At 45.6% G+C, this 25868-nt stretch overlaps 3 protein-coding genes across 5 annotated transcripts; 2 read left to right on the top strand and 1 right to left on the bottom strand.

Moving 5' to 3' along the window:
* Window positions 1-6746: 6746 nt before the first annotated feature.
* On the top strand, window positions 6747-15813 carry tmod4 (tropomodulin 4 (muscle)). Its single transcript, XM_086153852.1, has 10 exons — window positions 6747-6856; window positions 10763-11008; window positions 11193-11349; window positions 11923-12042; window positions 13882-13974; window positions 14450-14580; window positions 14665-14772; window positions 14987-15130; window positions 15224-15368; window positions 15455-15813. The coding sequence occupies exons 2-10, from the start codon at window positions 10907-10909 to the stop codon at window positions 15475-15477; spliced, it is 1023 nt and encodes a 340-aa protein (XP_086009978.1). The 5' UTR covers window positions 6747-6856; window positions 10763-10906; the 3' UTR covers window positions 15478-15813.
* A 3402-nt stretch (window positions 15814-19215) lies between these two features.
* scnm1 (sodium channel modifier 1) lies at window positions 19216-21790 on the bottom strand. The gene is made up of 8 exons (XM_086153845.1): window positions 21651-21790; window positions 21403-21473; window positions 21187-21275; window positions 20972-21066; window positions 20783-20883; window positions 19969-20093; window positions 19790-19889; window positions 19216-19557 (listed from the first exon to the last, which is right to left on the bottom strand). Exons 1-8 carry the CDS (start codon window positions 21699-21701, stop codon window positions 19422-19424), a joined length of 768 nt encoding a protein of 255 aa, XP_086009971.1. The 5' UTR covers window positions 21702-21790; the 3' UTR covers window positions 19216-19421.
* Window positions 21404-25226, top strand: lysmd1 (LysM, putative peptidoglycan-binding, domain containing 1). 3 transcript variants are annotated; one of them, XM_086153849.1, is made up of 4 exons: window positions 21404-22920; window positions 23448-23737; window positions 23977-24144; window positions 24324-24408. In XM_086153849.1, the coding sequence occupies exons 1-3, from the start codon at window positions 22747-22749 to the stop codon at window positions 24137-24139; spliced, it is 627 nt and encodes a 208-aa protein (XP_086009975.1). In that variant the 5' UTR covers window positions 21404-22746; the 3' UTR covers window positions 24140-24144; window positions 24324-24408. The 3 variants fall into 3 exon arrangements, with proteins under 3 accessions (XP_086009975.1, XP_086009972.1, XP_086009974.1); XM_086153846.1 differs by lacking the exons at window positions 23977-24144; window positions 24324-24408 and adding an exon at window positions 24653-25226; XM_086153848.1 differs by having other exon boundaries at window positions 23977-24458.
* Window positions 25227-25868: the final 642 nt, after the last annotated feature.

Here is a 25868-nt window from a genome sequence, read left to right as displayed (position 1 = left end):
AAGACTAAACCAAAACCAAAGAGCACTTGTTGTTTGCAAATTGACAAAACGTTCTTTATTAGCCTCTGCTAGCCCTGGGCTTGCATCCTTCAGCCACACTATTAAGGTGCTATTAATGTTGTTTCAGCTAAAGCTGGACCAAAACCTGGATCTTTCTATCTTAATGCGTACCCCTAATGGCCCTCAGAAAGGCCGCCTGTGATAGCCTCAGCATTAGCACGCCATGCGTTGCCTCCTGCTATCCAGGGGTACGTTTCCCCCATGATTATTACTATCCAACTGATATTCGCATTCTTAATAAACGCCTTTTCCTGTGCAAACCTCATCCAGATCTCTCTCAGTGCGTTTAAACGCTACAGACCAGTGTTTGGCTACCTGCGGCGGCGAAGGCGAAGCTCCTACCAGACATTCCTGGAAATTACCGGACAGGTTTGGACCGGCAAAGAGAGGCGTGATTTGTCCGTCGGCGGCGAGTTGCACTGGAAACTCTGCAGACTTTTTAATGAGCCAAACTAAAACTCATAATAAAAACCCCTTGTAGAAACATTCATAAGGCTGGGGATGGGAAGGTGGCTGGGGGGTAGGGGTTGAAGCTGCTGTTAGCACAAAGCTAATTTCTTCCTGATGTGATTTAAACCAGAGGCAGCTAAACCGGACAATCTGCTAATTAATGAAAGGACAAAATGTCTTTTTGAGTCCCTCTGGCGGTGGAGCCAGAACCCCCCTGCCAAGATGGCAGTTTCTGAGCTCCTCCAACACACACATTTTGTTTCCTCATCCCCTAAATGAGGAACCATGTCCATCCTGGCTGACTGGAGCGGAAGCAGAGCAGACAAAGCTGCACGTTGGTCTTCTGCAAGCATGCATTTTTATTTGTTTTGTTTTTCTTAAACATCAAATACATTTTTATTTGTAATTGGAATTAAGTGAGTCATTTTCAAGTCAGTCGTTCCACTTGGTTTCATCCTGACCTTTTGCTTTCGTCGTTTGCATTTCTTCCGGAAATCTACAGCTCCCCCTGGTGCCAGGGACGCTACCACCTGCGGTCACATCCTGAGGGATCAGAATGACCTTTGACATTATCTACACATCACTTACACTATAAATAGGTCAGAAACATCTGGAACCAACACACACATCTTTTTGTGACGTCATTCTGGGGCGGGGGGACGGACATTCCACCGTTCCTGCTGTGTAGGATTCCTCAGATTCCAAAAATAACGCGCATTGTGTGTGTGTGTGTGTGTGTGTACTGGTGTGCCTGGCCCAAAGTTTCCAGTTGATCAGATCAGGACGCTGTTTCACCAACGCTTTTCCTCCAAGCTTCATGTCATTGTCTTCTTCTGCCGAGGGTGTGAACAGTAGGCATGCAGAATGAACTTTTGGGAGCAGTTTAGCCAAGTTGAGAACACAATGTACAAGGATATGATTAACCTATTCCCGCAGTTTAGTATTACACAATATTATTATATGAAAAAAATATTATTGAAGGAAAAAAACGGTATGCGCAGTTTTGCGTACTTATTCCGCTAACTGCACCACCGCTGATGTAAACGTCCGGTTTTGAGGTTTCTGTTTCGGCGAATGCAATTACAAAAGAAAAAGGAAGTCCATGAAATTAAGGAAACTGGACTTTGTGTAGAAAGAAGTGCATCAAGAAGTTCCCCCAGCAGAGGGAAAACACGGCACTTACGGAAAGAAATTATTCATATTTATTACAATTCGATTTTTACATAGTCCTTCCGAAAGAGATGACACTAATACCGAAAACACAAGAGTGTGAGAACATGCGGCAGGCTTGTGTTTGGTGTGTGTGTGTGTGTGTGTGTGTGTGTGTGTGTGTGTGTGTGTGTGTGTGTGTGTGTGTGCACCTGCAAGCCATGAATGGGACACACCTGTGTTTGTGTTGTTACTTGACATCATGAGAAGCGTGTCCATCCAGTCCGGCGGCGTTTCTGTGCCGGCGCTCTCTCATCTTTTGTTTAACGACAAAGGATAGTTCAGTTTACCACCCTGGGAATTATTGTTTTTTTTTTTGAAAACTGTCTGTAAACATCTAGAAAAAAGTATTTATTCTTGAGATAAAATCTTCAAGAATCAGTAAATGTATTTTAAGAAAAAAAATGGAAATGGAATCCGTTAGAGAGTGATCCTAATTCGTGCTGGTCTAAGTTGAAGCCTGTAAAGAGGAGACCGAGGTTATCACAAGAAATAACACAGACAAGTGACTATTCTTTTGAGCTCTGCAGAGGGGGAGACTCAGCGCGCTCTTTGGAGGCAAGATCCAGAGAATCCCACCGAGTTCCTCCTTGCTCGGCCTTTTATTGTGTGAATGTGTATTGGTGGTGTTGACAAGATCATATACAGGGAGAGGGTAATTCCTGTTTACATTCAGGGGGGTAAGTTCCTTATCAGGGGGTAGGTTGCCATTTGCTTTGCAGTCATTTGGCAGACGCTTTCATCCGATGCGACATACAGTGGAGGTGCCGGGGATTGAACCCAGGACCTCATGCTTGCGCTCTACCACTGAGCTGCAACACCTTTAGGCTTACTTGAATATACAATCATGGGGGTAGGTTCCTGTTTGAGGACAAAGGCCATTTGTGCTCACACGTCTGGCTGTCTTCATGTGAGTAGTCGAAATAACATAGCTATGAATATAGAGAAAACTCTAACAGAATCTTTGAAAATATGTAAAAAATATAATGAGGAAAAATCCTTGAGAAATTGATTTTCTTTTATTTGGAAAAATCTTCAAGTCTGTAGAGATCTAGATTTTTTTCATTAGATTGCATAAAGGTCATGAAGTACCCTGGGCAAATAAAACGGTTCTTTCTTTATTACATACTCATTATGACTGGAAAAAACCCTTTGACTCCGTGGCGCCCCCAAAAAAACGTAACAGGAAGTGACTCGGGGTTCGGATGACGTGGGACAACGGATATGGCGAGATGAGTAATGATTGCAAAATTCCAACAATTAGATTTATATAATCTGCTTTCATAATCTGCCAGGTTTTACTTAATTATAATAATGATAGCAATGGTAATAATAATAATAATAATAATAATGATAGATAATGATCATAATGATGATCAATTGTGATTCCAAAATTCTGGAAAAAAAGGAAAGAAAATTAATATAAATGTAAGAATGTTGGGAATGTATATATATATATATATATATATATATATATATAAAAGTATATTTATATTAGAATCGAATGGTATTAAAAAGACATGATTCAGGTGTAAAAGTACAATAACAGAGAGAAACCAAACTTCGAAAAGTGGTCTTGATGTGAAGGTAAAGAAGAGCCACAGGGTCCGACGTGCCAGTGACAACAACGATATTCCGGGAATAATCTCGATGTTACTGGAAAACGGGGAATAAACAGACACACACACACACTCAAACACAAAGAATGGCTGTTCTGTTCTGGTGGCTGTGTGTGTGTGTGTGAACAGTGGGATATTTATTCTGCCAGTGCCACCGGAGGTCGGCGGCGGTCGACCCTGGTTACATAATCCGTGTTATTCCAGGGCCGGGTCACGTGCACGGATTAACACTTTTCTCTGCTAATCTGAGGATCATCTGAAGAGACCGGGACAAAGGAAGAAGGAGGCCAGAAGAAGGAGAAGAAGGAGGGTTTGTTGTCTGGAAAACACTGCAGCTCTTTGTGGCGTCGTGCAAGCGTGTGAACGCTGTTTCATCTGTAAATAAAGATTAAGAAGCCTCATGCTGCTCCCTGCTGGTGAGCTACTCTTCTGCACACAGTCGGTCCATTCTTATTATTTTATTGATTATTATTCTATGAATACATTTGAATGCAATAATTCTCCAATGGACTGTTAGGTATTTTAATGGACATGAAATTTAGCAAAACAATTCTAAACCTTTTCCCCCATTTTATCCATTTCTATCTTTAATTATCAATTTCTTATTCTTTTTTGTCACATTTTTTTATTTCTATATTGGTGAATATATTGGATATTTCATGTATTTATTTATATCTGTTTTATTTATTTAGCTTAATTTCCAGGTGAAGCCTTGTGATTCCTGTCCCGTGTGTGTGTGTATGTGTGTGATGCTGAATCACAGAGGGTTTCTTATCTTTTTGTTGCATCTCAGACATTTATGTGTCTTTCTTGATTTCTTTCATTCATCCATCCATTTATTCTTGCTCCTCATCCGGAGCCGTCCCTCCAATTACAAAATGATTTGTAATTAACTGTTCCTCTAAAAAATACATGACGAATTAATATTAAAAATTAGTATTAAAAAGAATTGATGAAATTACACCCTAAAAATGTTGTTGAGTTAAAAGAGAATATCTTGTCACTGTGGGAAAATTTGCCACAAGAATTTATTAGAAAATCGATTTGTAGCATGTATAAGAGGAGGTAGAATGTTCACAAGGCTATTCTGGTTATTAATTCAATCTTTTTAATTTTCCCCATTTTTTTTGTATTGTTTTTGTGTTTTTTATAGAAATAAAAAAAAAGGTTTTAACAATGTCACTCAATGTTCTGTCATCCAAAAATTGTTTTGTTTTTTTTCAAATTTTGAATCAAAAAATACATTGCAAAGTTACTTTTTCATTTTTTCCTTTTCCGTTTTTTTTTTCAACTCACTGTATGAAACCGCCAGATGCATGTGAGAAAAAAAAACGCGCTGGCCGCACTAACACAAAGATTTGATTTCAGGCAGGGGGCCACAAAATATTGCTCCGAGGGCCGCAATGGAGACCCCTGCCCTAGACTGCTCTTGAATGTGATTGGCTCCAGCTCCGACAAGATTGCATTTTTTGTTTTGGCGAAAAAAAATGAAGTAAAAAAACAGCTGATTTACTGGAAATTTATTTTTACTCTCAAACCGAGGAAGGGGAACTTGGGGGTAAGAGAGGATCAGAAAGCTGATAGACGAGTGACATCAACATCACGAGGGTGCAGCTCCATAAGTTCCATAGATCTCAGCAGGACGGACAGACCGGCTGGAAAAAGCTTTTAATATCTGGAAAAGGCTTTTAAAAATCTAGAAAAGAATCTCAAGGGGGATGGGACTCGGAACAATCAGGAAAAGTCCAGGAAAAAAAAATTTTAAAGAAAAAAAAAAATCTTTGAAAATGTGGTAAAAGTCTGCAAACATCTTGAAAAATATTCTTGGGGGGAAGCTTCAAGGATCTTGAAAATACCTTTTCAAAAAGTCTGGAAAAATAATTTTTACAAATATACAGTGGAAAAATCTTTTAAAAAATTGTGGGGAAAGTCTGTGAAGGTACGTTACTCTGAGGAAAAGTCAAAGAATAGATATTTGGAGGAAAAATTTTAAAACAATCTTGAAAAAATTCCTTGAAATTGTGGGGAAATACCAAGGTCTAGGAGAATATTCTGCTGGAAAAAAATGTTTAAAAAAAAAAAAAAATTTAAAAATCTGAAAAAATATAAAAACTGGCAAGATCTGGACGAACGATTCTGAAGGAAAAAAAAAAGGTAAAATTCTGTAGAAATCTGCATATATCTGCTTTCTGTGGATAAACTGCAGGAAATGCAGAGAAATCCAAATAAACAACCTCGAATGAAACAAAATAACTGGAAAAAAAGGAGGAACGAGGAAGCGTTGCAGACAATGCAGAAGACAATGAACAGAAGACGAGACGCAGAAGGAAGGAGGAAGATGCTTTCCTTTGTTAATTCAAAACACTTCTTGCTTCGCTGTGCAAACATAAGGTCACATGACCCGAAATAGGCCCCGCCCCTTCCATTTCCGGGGCAGATTTCAGTTTGTCAGATTAGATCAACTTCACTTCCTTTTCTGAAAGAGGTTCCCGCAAACGATTTTCTCATAAGTGTGTGTGTTCTACACACTCACACACACACATGCAACTTCAACAATGTGCACCTGTCCAGTATCTGATCAGCCAATCAGGACACAGCTTCTCACCTCATTCACACGAGTTCCAGACACCTGCTGGAGTTCCACCCTGACAACCGCAGGATGAGAAAATTGTTTGGAGAATGGAGAACTAGTCCAGTCAGCAGGGGATATCTGGGTCAGAGGTCAACAACCTCAAGTTATCTAAAGACGCAGGAAGTCACATGTCCGGCGGCCTATGAACGCAGCGCCAGAACAGAGCCTGCAGGCCATCGGCGCTGAGCAGGAGAACATCAGAAAAACATTTCCCTCTCCGAGGGTTCCAGTTCTGCCGCCGGGTTCCTTTTATTCCTCATCACCAGCCATGTGTCCTCCCACCATCTCAATCCTGCAGAAACTCCGAGATGTGGTAGCACTGGAGAACAGACGACAATGTCGGGGACCGGAACCCCCAGAATCCGGTCTGAAGCTGAAAGGGACATCGGTGAGGCGTAAGTGTCCACTAAGTGTCTTCTTTTGTCATTATTGCGAACAAAGAGTAGAATGAGGAGGAAGACGATGAGAGATGAGTGAAACGAAACAAAATTTTTACTCATTTTTACTGCTCATTGTTGATCCATGATGGCTTGATTGCAGAGAATGAATTTCCCCACCAGAGACACACAATGATCAAGTCATTGGTTATCATTCATCTGGATGTAATTACATCTTCTGTCCACTAGATGGCAGTGTTTCTCACTCTTATCGGTTCCGTCCCGTTGCGCTCAATTACAGGCCAGTTCACAACCTCCCTCCTCCTCTTCGCAGCCAAAATAATAAAACGCTGACATGTCAGAGAGAAAGAGAGAGAGAGAGGGAGAGAGGGAGGGAGGGAGAGAGAGAAAGGGAAAGAGAGAGAGAGATAGAGAGAGAGGGAGGGAGGGAGAGAAAAGTCCGTGTGGTCTCCGCCTCTGAGGGGCTTCAGCTCTGAGCTTCCGTGCCGGTAGGTGTAACGCGTCCTTCACCTCGACTGTGTGTGTGTGTGTGTGTGTGTGTGTGTGTGTGTGTGTGTGTGTGTGTGTGTGTGTGTGTGTGTGTGCGTGCACGCTCGGAACCCCGTGGATCCGTGGGGTTTTGGAAGTGTTTTTTTGCGCGGTGGGTCTGCAAGTCTGCGTGTCTGCTGCCACGCGTGTGCATGTGAACTGTGTGTGTGTGTTGGTTAATCCGGCCAATTGCCGTCCGTCGTCGTGCAATTAAACGGTCACGGGGGATTTGAGCAGGGAGACGCTGCAGCCTCCCCCAGCCAGGGGTTGTTAGCTGAAGCTAAAAGTACAAGTTCTCTGGTTTTTGATACTTTTAAAAGTACTCCGCGTGAAAACAACACCTCGTGGGTGTCCTCGGTTCCACTCTTGTTGTAGTACTGCAATTTGTACTCAAACGAGTACTTCAAAACGTGCGGCAAAGTGCAGAGTACTTTCCAACATTTGCACTTTTATCTCACAAAGTAAAAGTAAACTAAAAGTACACGTTCATATACTGCAAATTTCCATGTAGTTTACCTGTGTACTTTTTAAAGCTACGGTAAAAAAGTGTCTTTTTTCAACTCCTCACACCTGAAAATACTCATAACACAATTGCTGCAAAATCAGAAGTAGTACGTAACATTTTGTAAATTTCTACTGCTAGCAGAGAAGTAGTACTGGTAAAAATATATGCCAAAGCAAATTACTTGCAGTAAAGTTCCAGAGTGCCGTCTGTGCATTCCATTACTTGCAGTATACTTTTAAAAGCTGCCTAAAGTAATACTTTTGTAAGTACTTTTTTGAGGTACCTGTACCGCCAAACCTGTGTTGAAGGAGAACAGTAAAAAAAACCTCTTATCCTGAAGCTGCAGGCGACTTCACGCCCTCAACAGATAATTGCAGCTGAAGTACTTGCACCCAAAAGTACCTGCAGGTGTACTCTGCGTACTTTTACACATGTGTGTGTGATGCACTTCCTATTTTTGCTGACTTTTCAAAAGAAAAGCCTCCCTTTTTACACGTCTTGACACTTAAACAATCTTTGTAGAGCCTCAACCTGATCTGGAGGAGCAACCCAAGCTGGGGGAACGTTACCGGCTATGTGTGTGTGTATGTGTGTGTGTGTGTGTGTGTGTGTGTGTGTGTGTGTGTGTGTGTGTGTGTTGGGGGGGTTCACACGGCTAGAAGTAGCTGACCTGCGAGGCTAAAATTAATCTGGGTGTCAGCGGGGGAGGGAATGTCTCACTGCGGCGGGAAGACGTGAGGAAGGCGACCTGAGGATGGTGACAAATCTTCTGAGCCTCCGGGGGGAAGGTGGGGGGTCCAGGTCCGTTAGAACAGCTGGTATAAAATTCTGTGTAAGTGTAATAAGTGTTTTATTATTTTTATTAATTTATAAAAAACGAACACGTCATTACATTATGGACACTGTTATAATTATTAGATGGATATTCTAGTTAAAGATATGTAAAAATAGGGAAAATCTTTTTTGTGTGTTTAAACCAGAGGTGGGCAATTATTTTGCCTGGCAGGCCACATTTCGTATTTGATTTTTACACGCGGGCCAACTAGGTATCATGTTACTAGAACAAATTAAAAATTGCAATTTAAGTATTTAAATTTTGGGGGTATTTTATTTAAACTTCAAAATCATTAATTGTCATAAAAATGCACTGACATTATCCTGTATGGAATCATCGGTACAAAATTAAACAGACGTAAAATATAAGGAGTATCTAACTTCAACATTGTTTGAAAATATTCAAAGAAAATTATTTGGCGGGCCGGGTAAAAAAGCAAAATGAGCCGGATGTGGCCGTAAATTGCCCAGATCTGGTTTAAACCATTTCTGGTTTGGGATCTTTTTATTTTTTGAAAAGCCCAAGAAAAGCTTGTTCCAGCTGTAACATCCATGAATGTCCATTGCTGGAAAACAAGTAGGGACGTCTGGAAGTTTATATAAAAAAACACAGATTTATTGACACTGTTCGACAGGTAGGGCATGTAATTATCCAACTGATCTGTGTGGAATCTAAATTTTATATAAAATAAATCAATAATCCCAGCCATGTTTGTTGGTGATGTCAATGTCACGTGACCCACGTGAGACGTTCGAGGAGACGTCTGGCGACCATAAGCTCCGCCCACTGCCTCCGGGAGACGAGGGTTGATGCCGAACCCGATCAGGACGATCAATCAAATCCCACGTCGATCAGGGATCAATAAACCGCCTCCTTTCTCCTTGGTCTTCCTTGGTGCTCGGCCGTCGTGATCCGAAGTTGACGTTTGAAGGATTTTCGCGTTAGAGCCGCTCTGGAGGAGGAGAAAGACGAGATGCAGCGCTGGTCACCAGTTCCTGAATTTAGCAAATAAAACCAAAATATTTGTAGACGGACACAAATGTTCCCCGAAGAAAGAGAATACAATGAAATCCTGATCCGCCACAATAAAAGCTTTCTTTGCCGTTGTAAGCCGAGCCTGGACAAAGTCCTCTTCTATGCCGACGACTCCACTTCCTATGTGAGGCTGTCAAGCTCCTCGTTCTTTGGGATGCAACGGGCCGACGCTCTTGCAGTGGCGCGATCCGATCTCTCTTTCGCCACTTCTCAAAATAAAAACGCAAAGCAAGCGCGGCCGGACGCTGCGGCATCTCAGCTGGCGATTAGCCGTTAGCCCGTTTGTGCAATCACATGTTTATTTGTAGTCAGGAAGTAGTCTGTTCCTGAACCTGGGTAGCAAATAACTAACAGGTTGATGACCGCATAGTAAACAGTGGCTAAAATTAAAATTGAAAATTTTAAAATCTATTTATTTTAATTTTTATTTATTTACCCATCATTGAGCTCGCTGAAAGGCGCTACAGATGTCACTAGGGCCTGGTTTAAATTTAAACTTTTGAGATTTCCTACTTCAATTGAACACCTCAAGCCCGTGGTCAGAGGACAGTCAGGTTCGGCTTCGAACGGCGTGGGGGGGCCTTTCGCTTAATTATTTTTATTAATTAATAATAGTGCGACAAAATTTAGCACGCACGTGTGTGTGTGTGTTTGAGAGAGAGAGAGATGAGACTTAATTATGCAGTTATTTTTCAAAATTTTACCAACGTTTTTTAACCCTGACTTTTCTGACTTTGTGTGTTTATCACACGGATGCGTGTTTCCCCGACAAGATAAATTAGGAGGTATATCCTGGGCTGCACGGACGAGTGTCTGCCAATGATAAATAAGGGTCTGCGCTTTCCAACCGCCCCCCCTTCTATTCTTAGTGTCTGCGGTCAGGGTTTAGAGTTACAGTGCGAACCTCCTTCTCGCTTCGCCTTTCAAACGCCATCGTCGACCTCCCGCGCGTGTGTGTGTGTGTGTGTGTGTGTTAATGCAAAAATAAGGTGATTATGTGAACCTCCTTCCTCCTCCACAGGTGGCTTCCATCAGGCTCCGCCCCCTCATTTGCATGCATGTTGCTTGCAAAACAAAAACACTCTTCTTTTGTTTTGTGACCGAAGCTGAGAGAGAAGTTTTAGCGTTAGCCGTAAAAGACTCGTGGATCCAGGAGATAATCTGTGTTGCAGAAGCACTCTGTTACAGAGAAAATTACGCAGAAACAAGGAAGATATCAGATTATTGTTATGAAAAGAAAACATCATGCTAGCTTCCTGTTACTGTGGTGTTTTCATTTTGAAAATTCCCGCAAAGCCATACGTTGGCCCTGCTGGCCTGAGAGGTCCTGGCTAATACCTGGAACAGAATCTGCAGAGCCGAAAGTCATCGAGGCTTCCAGGAAATAGGAGATCTCCAGATGAGCAGCCCTGTCTGTTTCCTGAAAAGTGAAGAAAAACCTCTGAAGTTCCTCCCCGATAAACTTTCTCCTCCCTCTCCTCCCGGCCTCAGTGCCCCCCCCATCCCCACCCCACATCCAGGGTGTGCAGTGGTGTGTGAGTGAGTGTGTGTGAGCGTGAGAGAGCGCTTCGGCGTGTGTGTGGGTGGGTGTGTGTGTGTGTGTGTGTGTGAGAGTGAGCCAGAGCCGGCCAAGTCATGTCGGACCCCCGGGACATTGACGAGGACGCCATCCTCAAGGGCCTCACGGCCGAGGAGCTGGACCAGCTGGAGTATGAGCTGCAGGAGATGGACCCCGAGGTACCAGCAGGAAAACACACACACACACACACACACACTCACACAACGCATTCAAAAGTTGCATTTAATCCATTGCGGGATGTCTTTTATTTTGGAGGGATGTTGATCCGCTGTTCTCCTTGTGTTCTGCTCTCGGCATCATATCCCCATGACCTTTGACCCCTCTGCCCCCCCTCCCCCCCAGAACGCCATGCTGCCAGCCGGCTACCGGCAGCGCGACCAGACTAAGAAGAGCCCGACGGGGCCGTACGACCGAGACGCCCTGATGCAACACCTGGAGAAGGAGGCGCTGGAGTCTGAGGACCGGGAGGACCTGGTTCCGTTCACCGGGGAGAAGAAAGGTAACCCTGCCCCCCAACTTCCTGTTGTTTAAACTTCCTGATTAGTGACGCGGGCTTTTTTTCACGACTTAAAAGTACGATTAAAATACGACGTCCTCCCTGGTCGGAACAAGACACCGCAAACAATTCTTCTGATTTCATTCAATTAGCATGGAAATGACCGTAAAACTGGTAAAAGAGGATTTTTTCAACAATTTTTTAAAGCCGCTATCCCTTAAGCACGATTGCAGAATAAATCAATTTTAAACTGGAATGATTTGTATTCTTTTTTCGGAGTCTAGCTGAAAAATAGAATGACGAATAATCCCAGAGGGCCTGGTTTAGTGTGATCAGTTTTGCAGTCAGGAGGCCACAGTGGCCGAAGGTGCAGCATGGGGTTGTGGGTCTGTTTCCATAGCAACACCACACGCCGCAGGAAAGTTAGTCGACGAAAGCACTCCGGACTGAAGGGCGGAAAGACAGGAGAGTAGAATCCAGTAGAAACTAGGTCGGGTCACGCGGTGTTTTGGAAACACTGTGGTAAATGTGTGGGTGTGTGTCCGAGATGATGGGATGTCCCCCCTCTGCCTGCAGGGAAGGCCTTCGTTCCCAAGCCGCCGGCCGAGATCCCGATCCACGAGCAGGTCCTCCTCGAGCCGGAGCTGGAGGAGGCCCTGCAGAACGCCACGGACGCCGAGATGTGCGACATCGCAGGTGAGGCGCCTTACCTCCCGATTTTGATTATCCTCTGCAGTTGGATGCCTGGCCGGGTCGCCATGGCGACACACTCCATCCGACACGCCGGGTATTTTTATGTGTGGACGGGAAACCATGTCGAGTTCTGATGATGTTGTGGGGTCATCCTCCTCCGGTTTCCTGACAGCAGCTGCTTATTACACACACACACACACACACACACACACACACACACACACACACACACACACACACACACAGTGTGTTCGTGATACACATGTAAAAGTCGTCAAACACATGGAAGCGGGCTCCAATTCCATGCCATCAGCAGCTCGGACATAAATAAGCGCTTGTGTGTGTGTGTGTGTGTGTGTGTGTGTGTGTTTTACTAGGGTGATGAAGACTCAGCAGATTCAGTATGTTTTTTTTAATGGGAGTCAATTGAGAGGAAGAGGAGTCTGTCTGGGGCTAATGAACAGAGTCAGTTGTGTAATTGGGGCCCCCCGGGGGTGAGGGGGGTCCACAGGGGCCGGGATGGGGGGGGGCAGCCGGCCGTTGGGCAGGCATCCGGAAAGATGGACCAGGGGTAGCTGTTTGTGCCGATCCAGCGAGCCGATGCTCGCAACTCTGGACCGGTTCCAGGGAGGGGGATTAAGTCTCGGTTCACCCTCGTCAGTCTATTGTTTGGGGTTGTTTCAGCGAATCAGCGGCGGGTGGGGGGGGGTGGGGGGGGGCACTCTCCGGCTCACGGGCAGGTCAACAAGTCTCCACGGCAACTTATGGCGGGGATTTATTCGTGACGTTAAGGTGTGGTTTTTCAAGTGTTTTTGGATCTGGTGGAGCTACCAGGAGTGGGGCCTCAGGCAGGCAGCTGTCTCTCCTCACATGCCCCCATTATTCACACACACACACACACACACACGCACACAGAGTCAGGAGGCTGGTCGGAGGGGGCTCGCTTTAGCAGTGGTTGGACTGCGATGCCCCTCTGTGTTCAGGTTGGGGTCAGGGGGCGGGGCTAGTTGGCACGGAAACCTGCCATCGTGTGATGGGAACACGTCGGACATTAGTGGTTGTCAATCAGACATGTTTGGGCCGATCAGGAAGTGTGTGCTGACCCTAGAGCCGATGAGAAAGAGGAGGTGGGACGCAGGAAGTAGTGCCAGAAGGTGACAGGAAGTAACAGATATGGCAGGCGGGGAAGGAGGGAGAGGGACTAACTAGCCGTCTCTAAAGTAATGGAGGGCGGAGATGCTAGCCGGGCTAACAACAGTGGCAGCCATGTTTGTTTACATCTGTAGCTCCAATAGCTGCGGCCGCTCGTGATGCGTTCAGGTGATGTTAGTCTTTCAGTCCTTTTTCAGTCCTGCTGAATTCAGTGTGAACTACAAGTACTGACAACATCGGTAACCATGGAGACAACCGTGTAGTGTGTCCTCCAGCCTCCATACACCACCAATGCAGGTTTGCAGCTAAATGTACCGGTGGTCATACACTGTCACTGCAGGTTTATTTATTCGTTTTTTGCAACTCGTACAAAAACTTTTCAGAGCTGTTTGTGTGACAACGGCATATTGACAAGGAAAACACAGAGCCGTACAAACACCCATACACATCCAAAAATATGTGCTCTCATTATTTCCTCCGGCCCCTGGAAGCCGTGAAATGACCGCGTTTCCTCCCGACAAGGTCCTTATCTCCATGGAGACACATGAGACGGCTGCGGCGAGGGGAGGGGGGTTCGACCACGATTTAATAGATTCTGACAACAAACGCCGCGGGTGCGATCTTATTCAAACAGCGGCGGTATTTTTGTCCGGGGTTTTAATCTGCCGCTTGCTTTTCCTGTCCGCGTAGCCATCCTGGGAATGTACAAGCTGATGAGCAACCAGCAGTACTACGACGCCCTGGGTACCACGGGAACCATTGCCAACAAGGAGGGCATCAACAGTAAGTCGCTGCTAATGCTGTCCGCCGTTTGGGTTCAATTCTTCAAAGCAATCGGTTTCATCGCCGTTGGCTTAAACCTGTTAGCAAAGTTCCTGTTTGACCAGGACAATGGGCTGAGTGTTCATAGCTAATAGCTAACAGAGTTGTTAGCTGTGTCGCTCAAGTGCAATGCACTGAATTTGGAAAGCCAGCGTGGTTCGTGCTGGCTTGTTTAATTGCTCCACTCCATTTTCTTGTTGTTGTCATCCAATAGTTGTGGTTGGCTTAGCTACGAGCAAGCTGTTGATGTAGCCTTGGAAACTTTTAGGGTTCTCAATAAACGGCTAACCAGAAAAAACACGTTATGTTAGCATGTTGCAGGTGTTTTGACCCACAATTTGCAGTTTTAGTGCCAAAAAGTAAAGCCAAACCAAGGGTCTCGTCTTGGAACTCCAGTGAAGGGCGTTGTATGTCCCTGACGCTGTGCTGCCTTCAGGCGTCATCAAAGGAGATCCGTTCAAGATCTTCCCTGACGAGCCGCCGAACCCCACCAACGTGGAGGAAACCCTGGAGAGGATCCACGGCAATGACAGCTCGCTGACGGAGGTCAACCTCAACAACATCAAGGTCAGAAGATCAAGGCCCAAAATGCTGAGTGCCTAATGTCCTGGCGGTGAAGGCATCACCTCCCTCTTGTCTCTGTCACTGCAGGACATTCCCATCCCCACGCTCAAGGAGATCTTTGAGGCGATGAAGGGCAACTCCCATGTGGAGGCTCTGAGCATTGCCGCCACGCGCAGCAACGACCCCGTGGCCTATGTGAGTGGACCCCCTTCCATCCCCCCATTTTCTCATTGGTTCTTCCAAAAAAAAACAGCTCCAACAGGAAGTGGGGAGAAGGTTGACCTTTGACGGTCAGAGAAAGCGGTGAAACATTTCCAGCAAGTGCTCCCTAGATGTGACGTTGTTGAAGAAAAAATCCAAGTGGTTGCTTTCATTTCAATATGTGTGTGTGTGTTGATGTGCACGGCAGGCATGTGCCGAGATGCTGCAGGAGAACACCAGCCTGCAGAGCCTCAACATCGAATCCAACTTCATCACGGCCGACGGCATGAAGGCCATCATCAAGGCCATGGCCAACAACGCCACATTGATGGAGCTCAAGATTGACAACCAGGTTAGTGAGCCGCCATGGCAACCTTGGGAAGGGGCGGGGTTATGGGATGCATGGTCTGGTTTTGAAGGATCCCCCCCCCCTCCCCCTACGCAGAGGCAGAAGCTGGGCGACTCGGTGGAGATGGAGATTGCCAACATGCTGGAGAACAACTCCAGCATCCTCAAGTTCGGCTACCACTTCAGCCAGCAGGGCCCGCGTGCACGCGCCGCCATGGCCATCACACGGAACAACGACATGCGTGAGCCACCCCCCCCCCCCCCCCCCCAAAAATACGTCCGTCTTCACCACTTCCTGTTTGTGTGAGCCGGTGTCTTCTCTCCCCAGTTCGCCTGCAGAGGTTGCGATGAAACCAGACGGGAAGAGGAATCGACGCCCCCCCCCGTCCTCTTTGCGCCATCCTGCCCTCTCATTGGTCATTTGCGGCAGCCATCTTTGTAGGCTGAATCATCATAAAGGCATGTACAGCTCACTGGCAAAAAAAAAAAAAAACACATGTCTTTTCTTTTTTTTTTTTTTGTGCTTCTTAGTTCTTGCATCCAAATCATCCCGGGCAACGGATTCATTCAGACAAAACAGCAAAAAAACAAAACAACCCCCCCCCCCCCAAAAAACATGTCCACGTGGAGCTCCCCACGGGGAGGACAGCGATCTGTAAATACTTTGAATAAAACATATTAAACTTACATTTTGGTAAACGTTTGGCGAGTTTAATGTTCATGTTTCCTCATCCCTTTTTTTTTCTTTTTTTTTCTGCTCCCTGCCGGTGAAAACAAATTAGGCTAATGCTAATCAGCTATGTCGTGCTAATTAAAAGGCTTCAGTTAATGTGGATCGCATGAAGTGTTTTTAATCCTCTTCAAGTACTTCTAATTGCAGTTTGCAACATTAGTATGATAGCAAATTTTAAATTAACTAATGTGCGTGTGTGTGTGTAATACATTTTTAAATTGGCTAATATTTGTAATACATTTTGTAATTAGTTTTTGTTTTAAATGACTAGAAAAAAGTCGTTAAAATTGCGGGTTTCAATTCAAGCATTTATAGCTAATTCTAAAATTCATTTTGTTTTTCAATGAGCTAATATATGTATAATAAATTTTAAAATTCAAATTAAAAATATATTTTTTAAATTTACTTTCTACCAAAAATAGTCTAGACATCATGCTTATTATGAAATTTTCATTTTTGATTGCAGGCTCCTTGTAAAATTAGAATTGCTAATTTTGAAGTTGGCTAATATAATCCAAAAAATTGAGTTTTGTACTATGTAATATAATAAATGTATTATACATTTTCAAATTTGCTAATAATACAAAAATGGCAAAAATAATACATGCTCCAGTTAGTTAATGTTAATCATATATTTTTCAATTACCTAATATGATTGCTAGCTTTTTGAATTTTAACAAGCCCTCCCACCCATGGCTGCACAGCAAAGGTCCCCCACCCCTTGTTAATCAACAGGAGCGTCAGCTGTGGAGAATCCAGTGTTTATTTCAGGATTATTACACGCTTCACGTTCCCTCACATCAAAGATCAGCTAGCGCCTTACAAAAAAAAAAAAAAAAAAAATCAGATTTTCCTCGAATGTCTCGGTCAGCTAGATATCAGACACCTGCAGATGCTGCATCTCCCTCCTCCCTCTTCAGCGTTTTTAAGGATGAAGACTTCATGTTGAGAATCACAGCACAGTAATCCCTTTAAGTCGCCCCTGATCCGCTGACGATCCCCGAGCACCTGAACTAATTTTACCCCCCCCCCCACACTGTCACCCTCGGTCACCGGGGCTTGGGTTACCTCGCTCCAAATATAAGGAGCGACCTGAAGGGGGCGTCACGTGGGGCAGGGGGGTTACGAGCAGAGACAGCTGCTGGCCTCCGAGGATTCCGGCCGGCGTGGCTAGGCTTCCTCAGCTGCCTCCTCTTGGAGCCGGAGCTGCTTTAGCTGTTCATTAACACACACACACACACATGCGGGCGGGAGGCGTGTTTTCATTACTTTTTCCATCCTTGTCGTCGGACGGCTACGACGTCTCTGCATCTCTTGATGATTCTTCTTTGAATCGGGCTTCGTCCAAGAACGGGTGTCTGTTCATGGGGTTAATTTTAGCGTTCACGGAACATGAGAAGCCAACGCGCGATCCTGTGGGTCAGCATCTCAGATTATAATCCCAGATTGAGATTCTCTCTTACTGAAATAGAAAAGTACATTTTAATCAATATGATTTAATCAAGGTTTTTCAGACTCGTTCCCCATCGTTTGGTCTCTTGATACCAGGATGAGCTCCTCTCCCCTCCAAGGTTCTTGGACCTGTTCAAGGAGCTTCTTGTATAAAAAATTCTGCACATTTCTTTACATTCCTACTGGTTTTAGCTGTTACCCAGCTGCCAGATCCTGAAACACAGAGATAACTGATGCCTTCATGAGGAATAAATAACAAAGATGTTCATTTACTTGACTTCCAAGTGCATTGACTTAGTTTTCCAAGACTGAGCTGTCGCTCAGAGGATTTTTTTGGAGCCCAGATCTGAGTTAGGAGCGCAGAGGATGAGCGTTTGACACCAATGTTACTGCCGCTGTTTGTGAAGTGGCGTTTAAAGACAGCGGGACGTGACGCCCTCTGCTTGCTAGCCCTGAGAAAATCGTGTGTGTTGGGAATCGTCCATGAAAAGGTGGAGATGTTGTCGGTGAGATACAGCGATGCCTGTGACAAAGAAGGAGGTGGCGGAAACGTCAACAGACGAGGCATCAGAAGAATTGTTCAAAGATGGCCAGGGACGGTTTGATGGTTTTAGAGGACCAGCTTCACTCGGTCCATTAATGAAGTTTAGACAAAGTGTGCCTGTTCTATTTAGCAACCCATTGTAGCATTAAGTGTGGAGCCCGTAAGTTAAGGATCGATCACCAAATGGAAAACTCCTCCACTGACGCCATCTTCAAAGTAAAAATCATTTAATAAAACCAGCTTATTTCTTACATTTTCTCAATTTGTAGTACTATTGTCAGACATGATTTGTTATTTCCCCGGAAGGGTCTGGAACGAATTAACGTCGTTTCACTTAATTTAAATGGGGAAACTGAATACGAGCAAACATGGTTACGAGCTGAATCACGGAAACAGTCAAAGTATTGCTGTGTATAAAATCACCTGCAAACTCTGCACAAAGTCACTGCAGGTGAGTTCAACACTGTGTGTGTGTGTGCGCGCGCCCCAGGTGGCTGGGGTGGGGGGGGCAGGTTTCACTCTGACACACATTAGCGCCTCCATCAGGAAGTTAAGACCCGCTGCTCTTTCTCTCTGACCCGGCGGTTTATCCAATTTATACTGAATGCAGGAGGGAGGGGACGAGGGGGGGGTTATAGGCGAACATCAATTATCACTGATGTCACCCCTTGCCTCCCCAACTCGACCCCCTCCGGCTGCTGATTGGAGCTTAAGCTGACCGTTTAGTCCCACAGAGGCGGGGCAGAGGGAAAGGTCAGGAGGTCAAGATGAAAATAGTCCCATCCTGAAGCGCCTGAAGACCGCGGAGGGACAACAGTGACCTCTGGTGGTAAGAAGAACAGGCACCAAAAAGGTTGAAGTCCTTTTGAAAGTAAATTTTCACTTATTTTTCCATGGAAAAATTTAAACTCAACTGTCAGCGAGTTTAACAAGCGCTTTCTGTGTTTGCAACCCAAAGTTAACAAATGTAAAACAAAAAATTTAAATCAGGAAATGATTTTTTTAAAGAATCCGCCTGATGACACCAACACTTCCTGGCCAAGGCTACATTCACCAAAAGTGAATGAAGGAGAAGCATCTTTGGATGTGATTGTAATCATAACGTACTTTCTTTTTTCTTAGACATTTAAGTGTAAATTGGTCTTTTTTAAGATTGCCCAACTTAATGGGTTTCGAAATGTGAAAGTCCCCGATAAAGAATCACAAGTCTGTAGAAGTTCTGTATTTACTCTGAAACCTGACCACAAAGCATTGATCTATTGACAGCCGATCAAGCTGATTGATTCTCACAAGAACCGCAACCATCCTGATCTCCAGGAGTTCAACCCACAACTCAAGTCAGGGTCATTTGAGAAACAGGAAAAAATTTAATTAAATATCAAGTCCATCTCCATGGCAACAATTACAACGTACACAGGTAAGCTTTTATCGATCCTTACACAGGACCCCGAGGAGGCGGGGCTTAATTAGGCTCCGTTTGCTGTCAGTCAAATGGGAAATGTTGCTCTTCATGATATTGTTTTCCTTGAGTTAATGGTTGAAAACAGCATCCTGTGCATGATAGTCCTAATTGGACCAATCGGAGGAGCCGGCGCTCCTCGGGAGGGGGGGCTCCAGCGGAGAAGGCTCCTCTTCATCGGAGTCAAACTCCACGTTCTCGTCCTTCGTCCAGTTGCCGCTCGGGTCCTGCACCCAGCCGGCACTGCGCACGCACACACACATGCACAGAGGAAGTAACAATTTGGTTTGTTCAGTATATTAGTGTAATTACGGGACAGAGAAGGTAAATACAACAAAATCAGATTCTAAAAAAATCCAGGAGGTTTGCTTGTTTGTTCCAGCTTTGCTGCAATGGTGCTGCCAGCGTGTTGATCCTCCTGAAGGAGGGAGAACCAGGAGAACCTTCCCAGAGTACCAGGAGAGGAACCGCGCACCTTTTCAGTTTCAGGTAGTGTTCCAGCTCCCGCCGTCTCTGCTCCGTCATCGGCTCACTGTTCTGTGGTACCGCAGGCCGCTGCTCTGCTTGTTGCGACTCTGCAGAAGAAGAGGAGGGTGAGGAGGAGGCTAAGCGGGCCGGTTCTGAAGTCGAACCCCCGAAGTGGTTGGATGTTACCTGACGGCTCGTCGGTTCGCGACAAGGCGCTGGGACCTTCAGCTGCACGGCCAGCTTCCTCCTGGGCCGGGGCGGCCCTGCTGGGATCTGAGATGGGGCCTGTTCGAGCTTTCGGACCTTTCGTACTTCACCCCAGAGAAGAAAAAAAACATATTTGTACTGTGTGTATTCACGATAACCAAACTTAGAAGTGAATTAATAGATGTACTGTAAATTCCAGATGATAATCCGTGACTTTTTTCACACGCTTAGAACACTACGGCTTAAATAGCGATGCAATTAATTTTATGGATTTTTTGGGGGGGGGGGCTGGAGAGGTTCACGCTGCTAAAACATTTATCCTCGTCACATCGGACCGATGAAATGACCGTGAAATTCTGAAGACGTTCAACTCCGAAACCGAAGAAGATGACTTTGACGGTTTTAGTGCGCAGGAGGAAGCCCAAGATAGTAATCAGCTAGCCGGAGTGGCTTATATTGAGGTGCGCTCAATCGTCCGTAAATTACGATAAATACTGACTGACTGAGAACTAGGAGGAAAACTAAGAAAAATAACCTATTGTTTTAATCAGTTTTTACTTTATAATGAAAAAAAGATGGAGGAAGTAACTGGTGGAAGTTAGTTGGTGTGAGAGGGTTAGATGGAGGCAGATGATTGACAGTTGCAACTCCTGAAGGGAGAAGCCCAAAGGAGAGGGAGAGCATTGATGGTGTGCTGGAGTCAGAGGATCCAGAATAATATTGAGCATAAGGCTGGGTGTGAATATTCTTATTTTGAGCTCATTGGTCGAGGTCACTTCCTGCACAAACACACCTGGTTCTCCAGTGGCGGCTATCATACGGCCTGCTCTTCAGCAGGGCGTGATGGGTGAGGACGCGGGTTCGCTCTAACAGAGGGGCCGAACCGGGAGCCTCCTAGAACACACACACACACGCATTAAACACACACACACCAAATACTCCAAACTTTATCGAATGTTCACTTTGTTATTCCAAATCCAACCTGCCTGCCGTCTTCGGCCCGGATAAAGGTCTCCTGTCGCCTCTTTGTGATTTCATTTTTCACCTCTGCTTTCTTCCCATAAAAGGCCTTCAATCCTGAGGATAGAAAATAGATAAATAAAATATAAAAACCGTGGCTCACTTCTGCAGGACTGGAGCCAAAGGACTGGATGGACCTTATCAGGTCTGGGGGCTAACCAGGAAACCACATCTAACCTTGCAGGTGCCTTTTCCCGTTCCTGTGGACCGTCAGCGTGTCCACGGTGTCAAACACTGGCCGGTAGGAGCAGACGAGACAGGTATATCTGGAGGAAAGAGGAGGAAGACCAGGAACCTTCATCTACATCTTTGCCACAGCAGCATTCGTGGTCCGGGCGGCTGAGCTTAGCTAGCCGTGAACGGACCAGCGTTTCGGCTCCGGTTCTACAGTACCTTCCGTTTTTCAGAAGCGCCGCCTCGTCTTCCGGGATGAAGTTGGAGAGGAGATCTGCGACGCGGCGTTTCTGTAAAGACACACACACACACACGCACGCACACACACACAAAAGGAGGACAAACAAGTTTGTCAACATAGCCCACTTTACTGTCGCTCAAGCTAGCTCGTTCGCTAACATGCGTATAACAACAGGATGTACAAACTTTAAAAGTGTCATTGTAATGATTGAGAAATTAAGAATTACCTTCAGGATATTTAGCTGACTCTTATCATCGCCTTCCCTCTTAAAAGACATTGCTTCGTTGGTGGAAATCAGAAAAAAACAGCAATGTTTATAACGTGCTAGCTACACCACTCGCTGTCCCGTGTTGGTAGATGTCTTAGCAGCGGTTAGTTCAATACCAATGGGGAAAATGGGAAACTAGGCTACCGATCTGAAAACACAGCTTCGGTGCTGTTATTTACACGAAAGGCGAGTTGTGAGCAAAAAAGGCTCAATGTGACACTCGTGTCGAAATATGGTATTCTTTTAATTATAAATAAAATAAAACAAAATGGATAAACACTTTATTTTCGCTTGTATTCACTAACTTGTGTAACTGAAATGTACCCCGCCGCATTTGTGTGAATTACGCCAGGTGGTCTCCTTTCTTTTTTTTTAAACTTATTTATTCAAATCGAAATTAGATAATATCGGAAGAACGAAAGAGCAGCGAATCAAAAATGGACATGCCAGGTCCATTGACTTGGCCAATTTATTGGTAAATCTGACACACACACACCGGGGTACACAATAATGTAAACACGGGTATTGCACTATTTTTTTTTGTTTCCATTTTATTTTCAATCGGTCAAATTTAAAGTGACCCGGGATGAGTTTGTGACTGACGTGAGCGCCTTCCAAATGTGCCGTAAAGCTGTTACCACGGCGATTACGAGTTTTATTTTTTCCCCACGGTCATGAATGCAGCGTCTGTGTGACACAAATCATGTGACCAGGCGGCAGCCATGGCAACATATGGCAGCCGGTAGACCGCTGACGGTCGGCGGAGATACACCACGGAAACTCGACTTTTTCTGCGAGTAACTTAACCAGTCTTATCATCTTGAGGAATAACATATAGAAATACGTTTATTAGGATAGTTAAAGTCGGGAAACCCGCGACGAGAAGCTTTGAAGCAGGTGGGGGGAACTGTCAACCGTCGCCATGCTAATTAAGTTGACAAGCTAGTCGGGTGATTATCGATTCGAGTGAACAGCCGGCTAATGAGCGGTTAGCCAGGACATGCCGACATGTCGGGGGTTCCCGCCCAGCCGCGGTGACCGCTCAACCTAAGCCATGTCCGGGGAGCCGACGGGGGTTGGCGGGGGTGGGCTGCTCCGCGGTGGCCGCTCCAGGTCCTACGGCAGCCTGGTGCGTTCGCCGGTGGCCCCGGCGCGTCGCAGGCTCGTCGAGCACCGCATCCAGCCCGGGGAGACGCTGCAGGGCCTGGCGCTCAAGTACGGAGTGTCGGTGAGTGCCGAACACACATATATTTACACATATAGGAGAGGTTTTAAGAGATTAAAAGTTTGGTGCATATAACGAACTTGCATTGTTTTCCCTGGATGATAAAAATCATAGAGGCAAGGCTCCTGCCCTACAGAGTTTAAAATTTAAGTCCTCAATTTGCAAGTTTCTTAAACTGGTTAGTTTGATTTCTGCATTTTTTGCATTTCTGCGTTCTTCACATTTCTGTTGCGCGTTTCACAGGCTGTCTCTGTAACTTGAGTTTCATTGTGTATTGTGATGTGTGCTTTGCATGTTTGGACAGTGTCTTCTTCGTGCACACACCACAATAAACCCTGACTTGAATGGAGGTTCAGAATGATGGGTAGATGAAGAGGATCAGGAATGAGTCCATCAGAGGGATAGCACTTGTTAGATGTTTGGACATGGACAGAGGAGGGATGGTGAAGATCTGGGTAGAAGAATGCTGAAGTTGGAGGGGGTCTAAAGGCACCTTCAGGTCAGCTCTACCGTCTGTCCGTCTCTTCCAGATGGAGCAAATCAAACGGGTCAACCGGCTTTACACCAACGACTCCATCTTCCTGAAGAAGTCCCTGTCCATCCCCGTGCTGGCGGACAAGACTTTGCCGGGTGTGGTGGACAACGATGGTGGGGGCGAGGCGATTGACAGTTTCACGGAGGGCTCTGCAGATGAGCAGCGGGAGGACGGCGCTGAGATGGCGTCCGACGTCACGCCGAAGGATTTCTTCAAACGGCTGGACGAACTTATCAGCCAGTCAAAGAAGGCTGCCGTCAAGAGGTGCCAGGAAGGCGAGGAGAGGTACACCCTGCGTGCGTGCGTGTGTGTGTGTGCGTGCATGCGTGCCCGCCAGCCCATTATGGCAGCTTGTGTGACAGCCGGGTACCGCAACCCTGTTGTCCTGGATCTTCCAGACAGCCTGCCCACTGAGCTTGGCAAAACACTCACCGAACAAAGGGTGAAGTGTGTGTGTGTGTGTGTGTGTGTGTGAAAGAGAGAGAGAGAGAGACACTGACCAAACATCCCCCATGAGTTTATAGACAAGACAACATCACATTCGTAGCGGCGACAGGCCCGGACCTGTTAAACCCAGCTGACACCAGACGCCCCCTGTCACGCCACCACAGGGGGGGAAGTGTGTCTCCTGCTTCTCCCATGTGTTCGGTGGATCTTGGTTCCCTAACGACCACAAGAGGCTGGTGAAGGAGGTGGGGTTTGCAGGAACAGGATGGGGTTTCTGTAGTTGACCTCCATTTTCAAGAGCGCTGTCTGAACCGTATTGTAAATCACCTCGGGCCTCTGTTTGCTGAGAGCAAACCTTTTAAGTACAAACGTCAAGGACGTTTTTTTCCAAACACATCCTGTAACAGCTTTCCTCCTCGCCTAGGGGGTTTGAGCAGCAGTTTGACAGTGAGGCGGTCACCTGAAACACAACACGGTCCACCTTTCAAATACCATCAGGTTTTCTGGATTTGCGCTGACAACCCCGGTCATTTCCTGATTTCGTGTTTCCGAGGGGGGTGTCCTTGGAATTTGAGGTAACTTGAAAAAGTTCATCCGGGAGAGTGGAGGTAGTTGCTGTTGTGCTTGGATCTGTATGCCTGAAATGAAGGTGGTCTCAGTTGGTTCCTGCAGGTTCTGCAATTCGCCCTACGCGCTCCCTTATGAAGGTTGGTTTGTATTTGAGTGTCTTCTCATGAAGCGGTGTCTCATCAGGGTGGCGGAGCTGGAAGCTGCCTGCACGGACCGGATGCCGGGGCAGTCGCCGTTCACCAGGGTGCACAGCACGGCTTCCGGACTGACACTGTCGGCACCGCCGGTCCCCATCCCCGTCACCATCACCAGGCTTACCAAGAAGCTGAGGGACAGGGAGGACGAGATATTTCAGCTGTGACGTGGCCGTCAACAGGTGCGCCCCCCCCCCTTTTCACATGGACTTTTATACTTTTGAAATTCATCCCCTGAGACATGCGGAAAATTCTTTAGCCTCTCTTGGAGGGGGGCAGGACTTGGAATGTGAACAAAACCAGGCAATTGGTCATGCAGGAGTTCCATCATGTACGGTGGATGCAATGAAGAAGACACTTCTTTTTGACAGAAATCTTGTGACCCGTGACGTTTTTGCACCGCAGAAATATTTTTCACACCCACCCCGCTGCCCCCCCCCCACACACTGCTCTGATTTTAACCACATCAACATGTATGAATTTTAGAATTTTAGACAGAACTCACTTACAAGTGTCTCTATTTTAGATACCTTTACAATATTTTTTATAGCAGTTGTGAGAAAAAAAAATGGTGTCATCACACTGACTGGTTTGATTTTACCAAAGGGCTTTGTTTTTTGTTGTTTAATTATTTGCCAGATGAAGAATATAAATGTTTACATGGACTTTTAAGAGTCAGCACGGTAACAACACTCCCTGCTGCACTGGGGAGGAACCACAGGGCGGTTTCTTGTCTTGTTTCTCAAAGCTCTAAATTGTGTGATGAATGCATTTCTCATCCCATAATTATGTCAATAAAGTTGGTACCTCTTGTTGGTATGTCTGCTTGAAAGGGTTTTAATTTGAAAGGACGTCGCCCAGGTAAGTCCACTTTGCCAGGAGGTGGAAATAATATTGAATTAGGGTTGTTGAAAGACCGTCTCTTTCTTTTAAGGTACTTTTGTTTTTTTTTTCTTTTTCTGTATTTGTGATTTTTTTTTTTGGTTTGTTTTTTTGTTTTTCTGAGCGTGTGCCGTTGTGGATGTTAACCTAATGGATCTGCGCTCCACGCAACATGACGGTAACACTCACAGCTTTTCAAGTACTACTACAGTAATGTTAGTGCGAGTACTTCCTGGAGCCAGACAGTGTTTTAAGAATCACTGGATTGTTGAAAGTTGTTGCAGCCGTATCAGCGTTGGCTGTCAGTGTGTGATCACATGACT

The sequence above is a fragment of the Fistularia commersonii genome, chromosome 10, assembly GCF_037954325.1.
Source record: "Fistularia commersonii isolate RoL2024-O1a breed Wild chromosome 10, RoL_Fcom_v1.0, whole genome shotgun sequence".
NCBI classification, from domain to species: domain Eukaryota; kingdom Metazoa; phylum Chordata; class Actinopteri; order Syngnathiformes; family Fistulariidae; genus Fistularia; species Fistularia commersonii.
The sequence above is the reverse complement of the archived record's forward strand: the minus strand, read 5'-3'. Positions and strand labels throughout refer to the sequence as shown.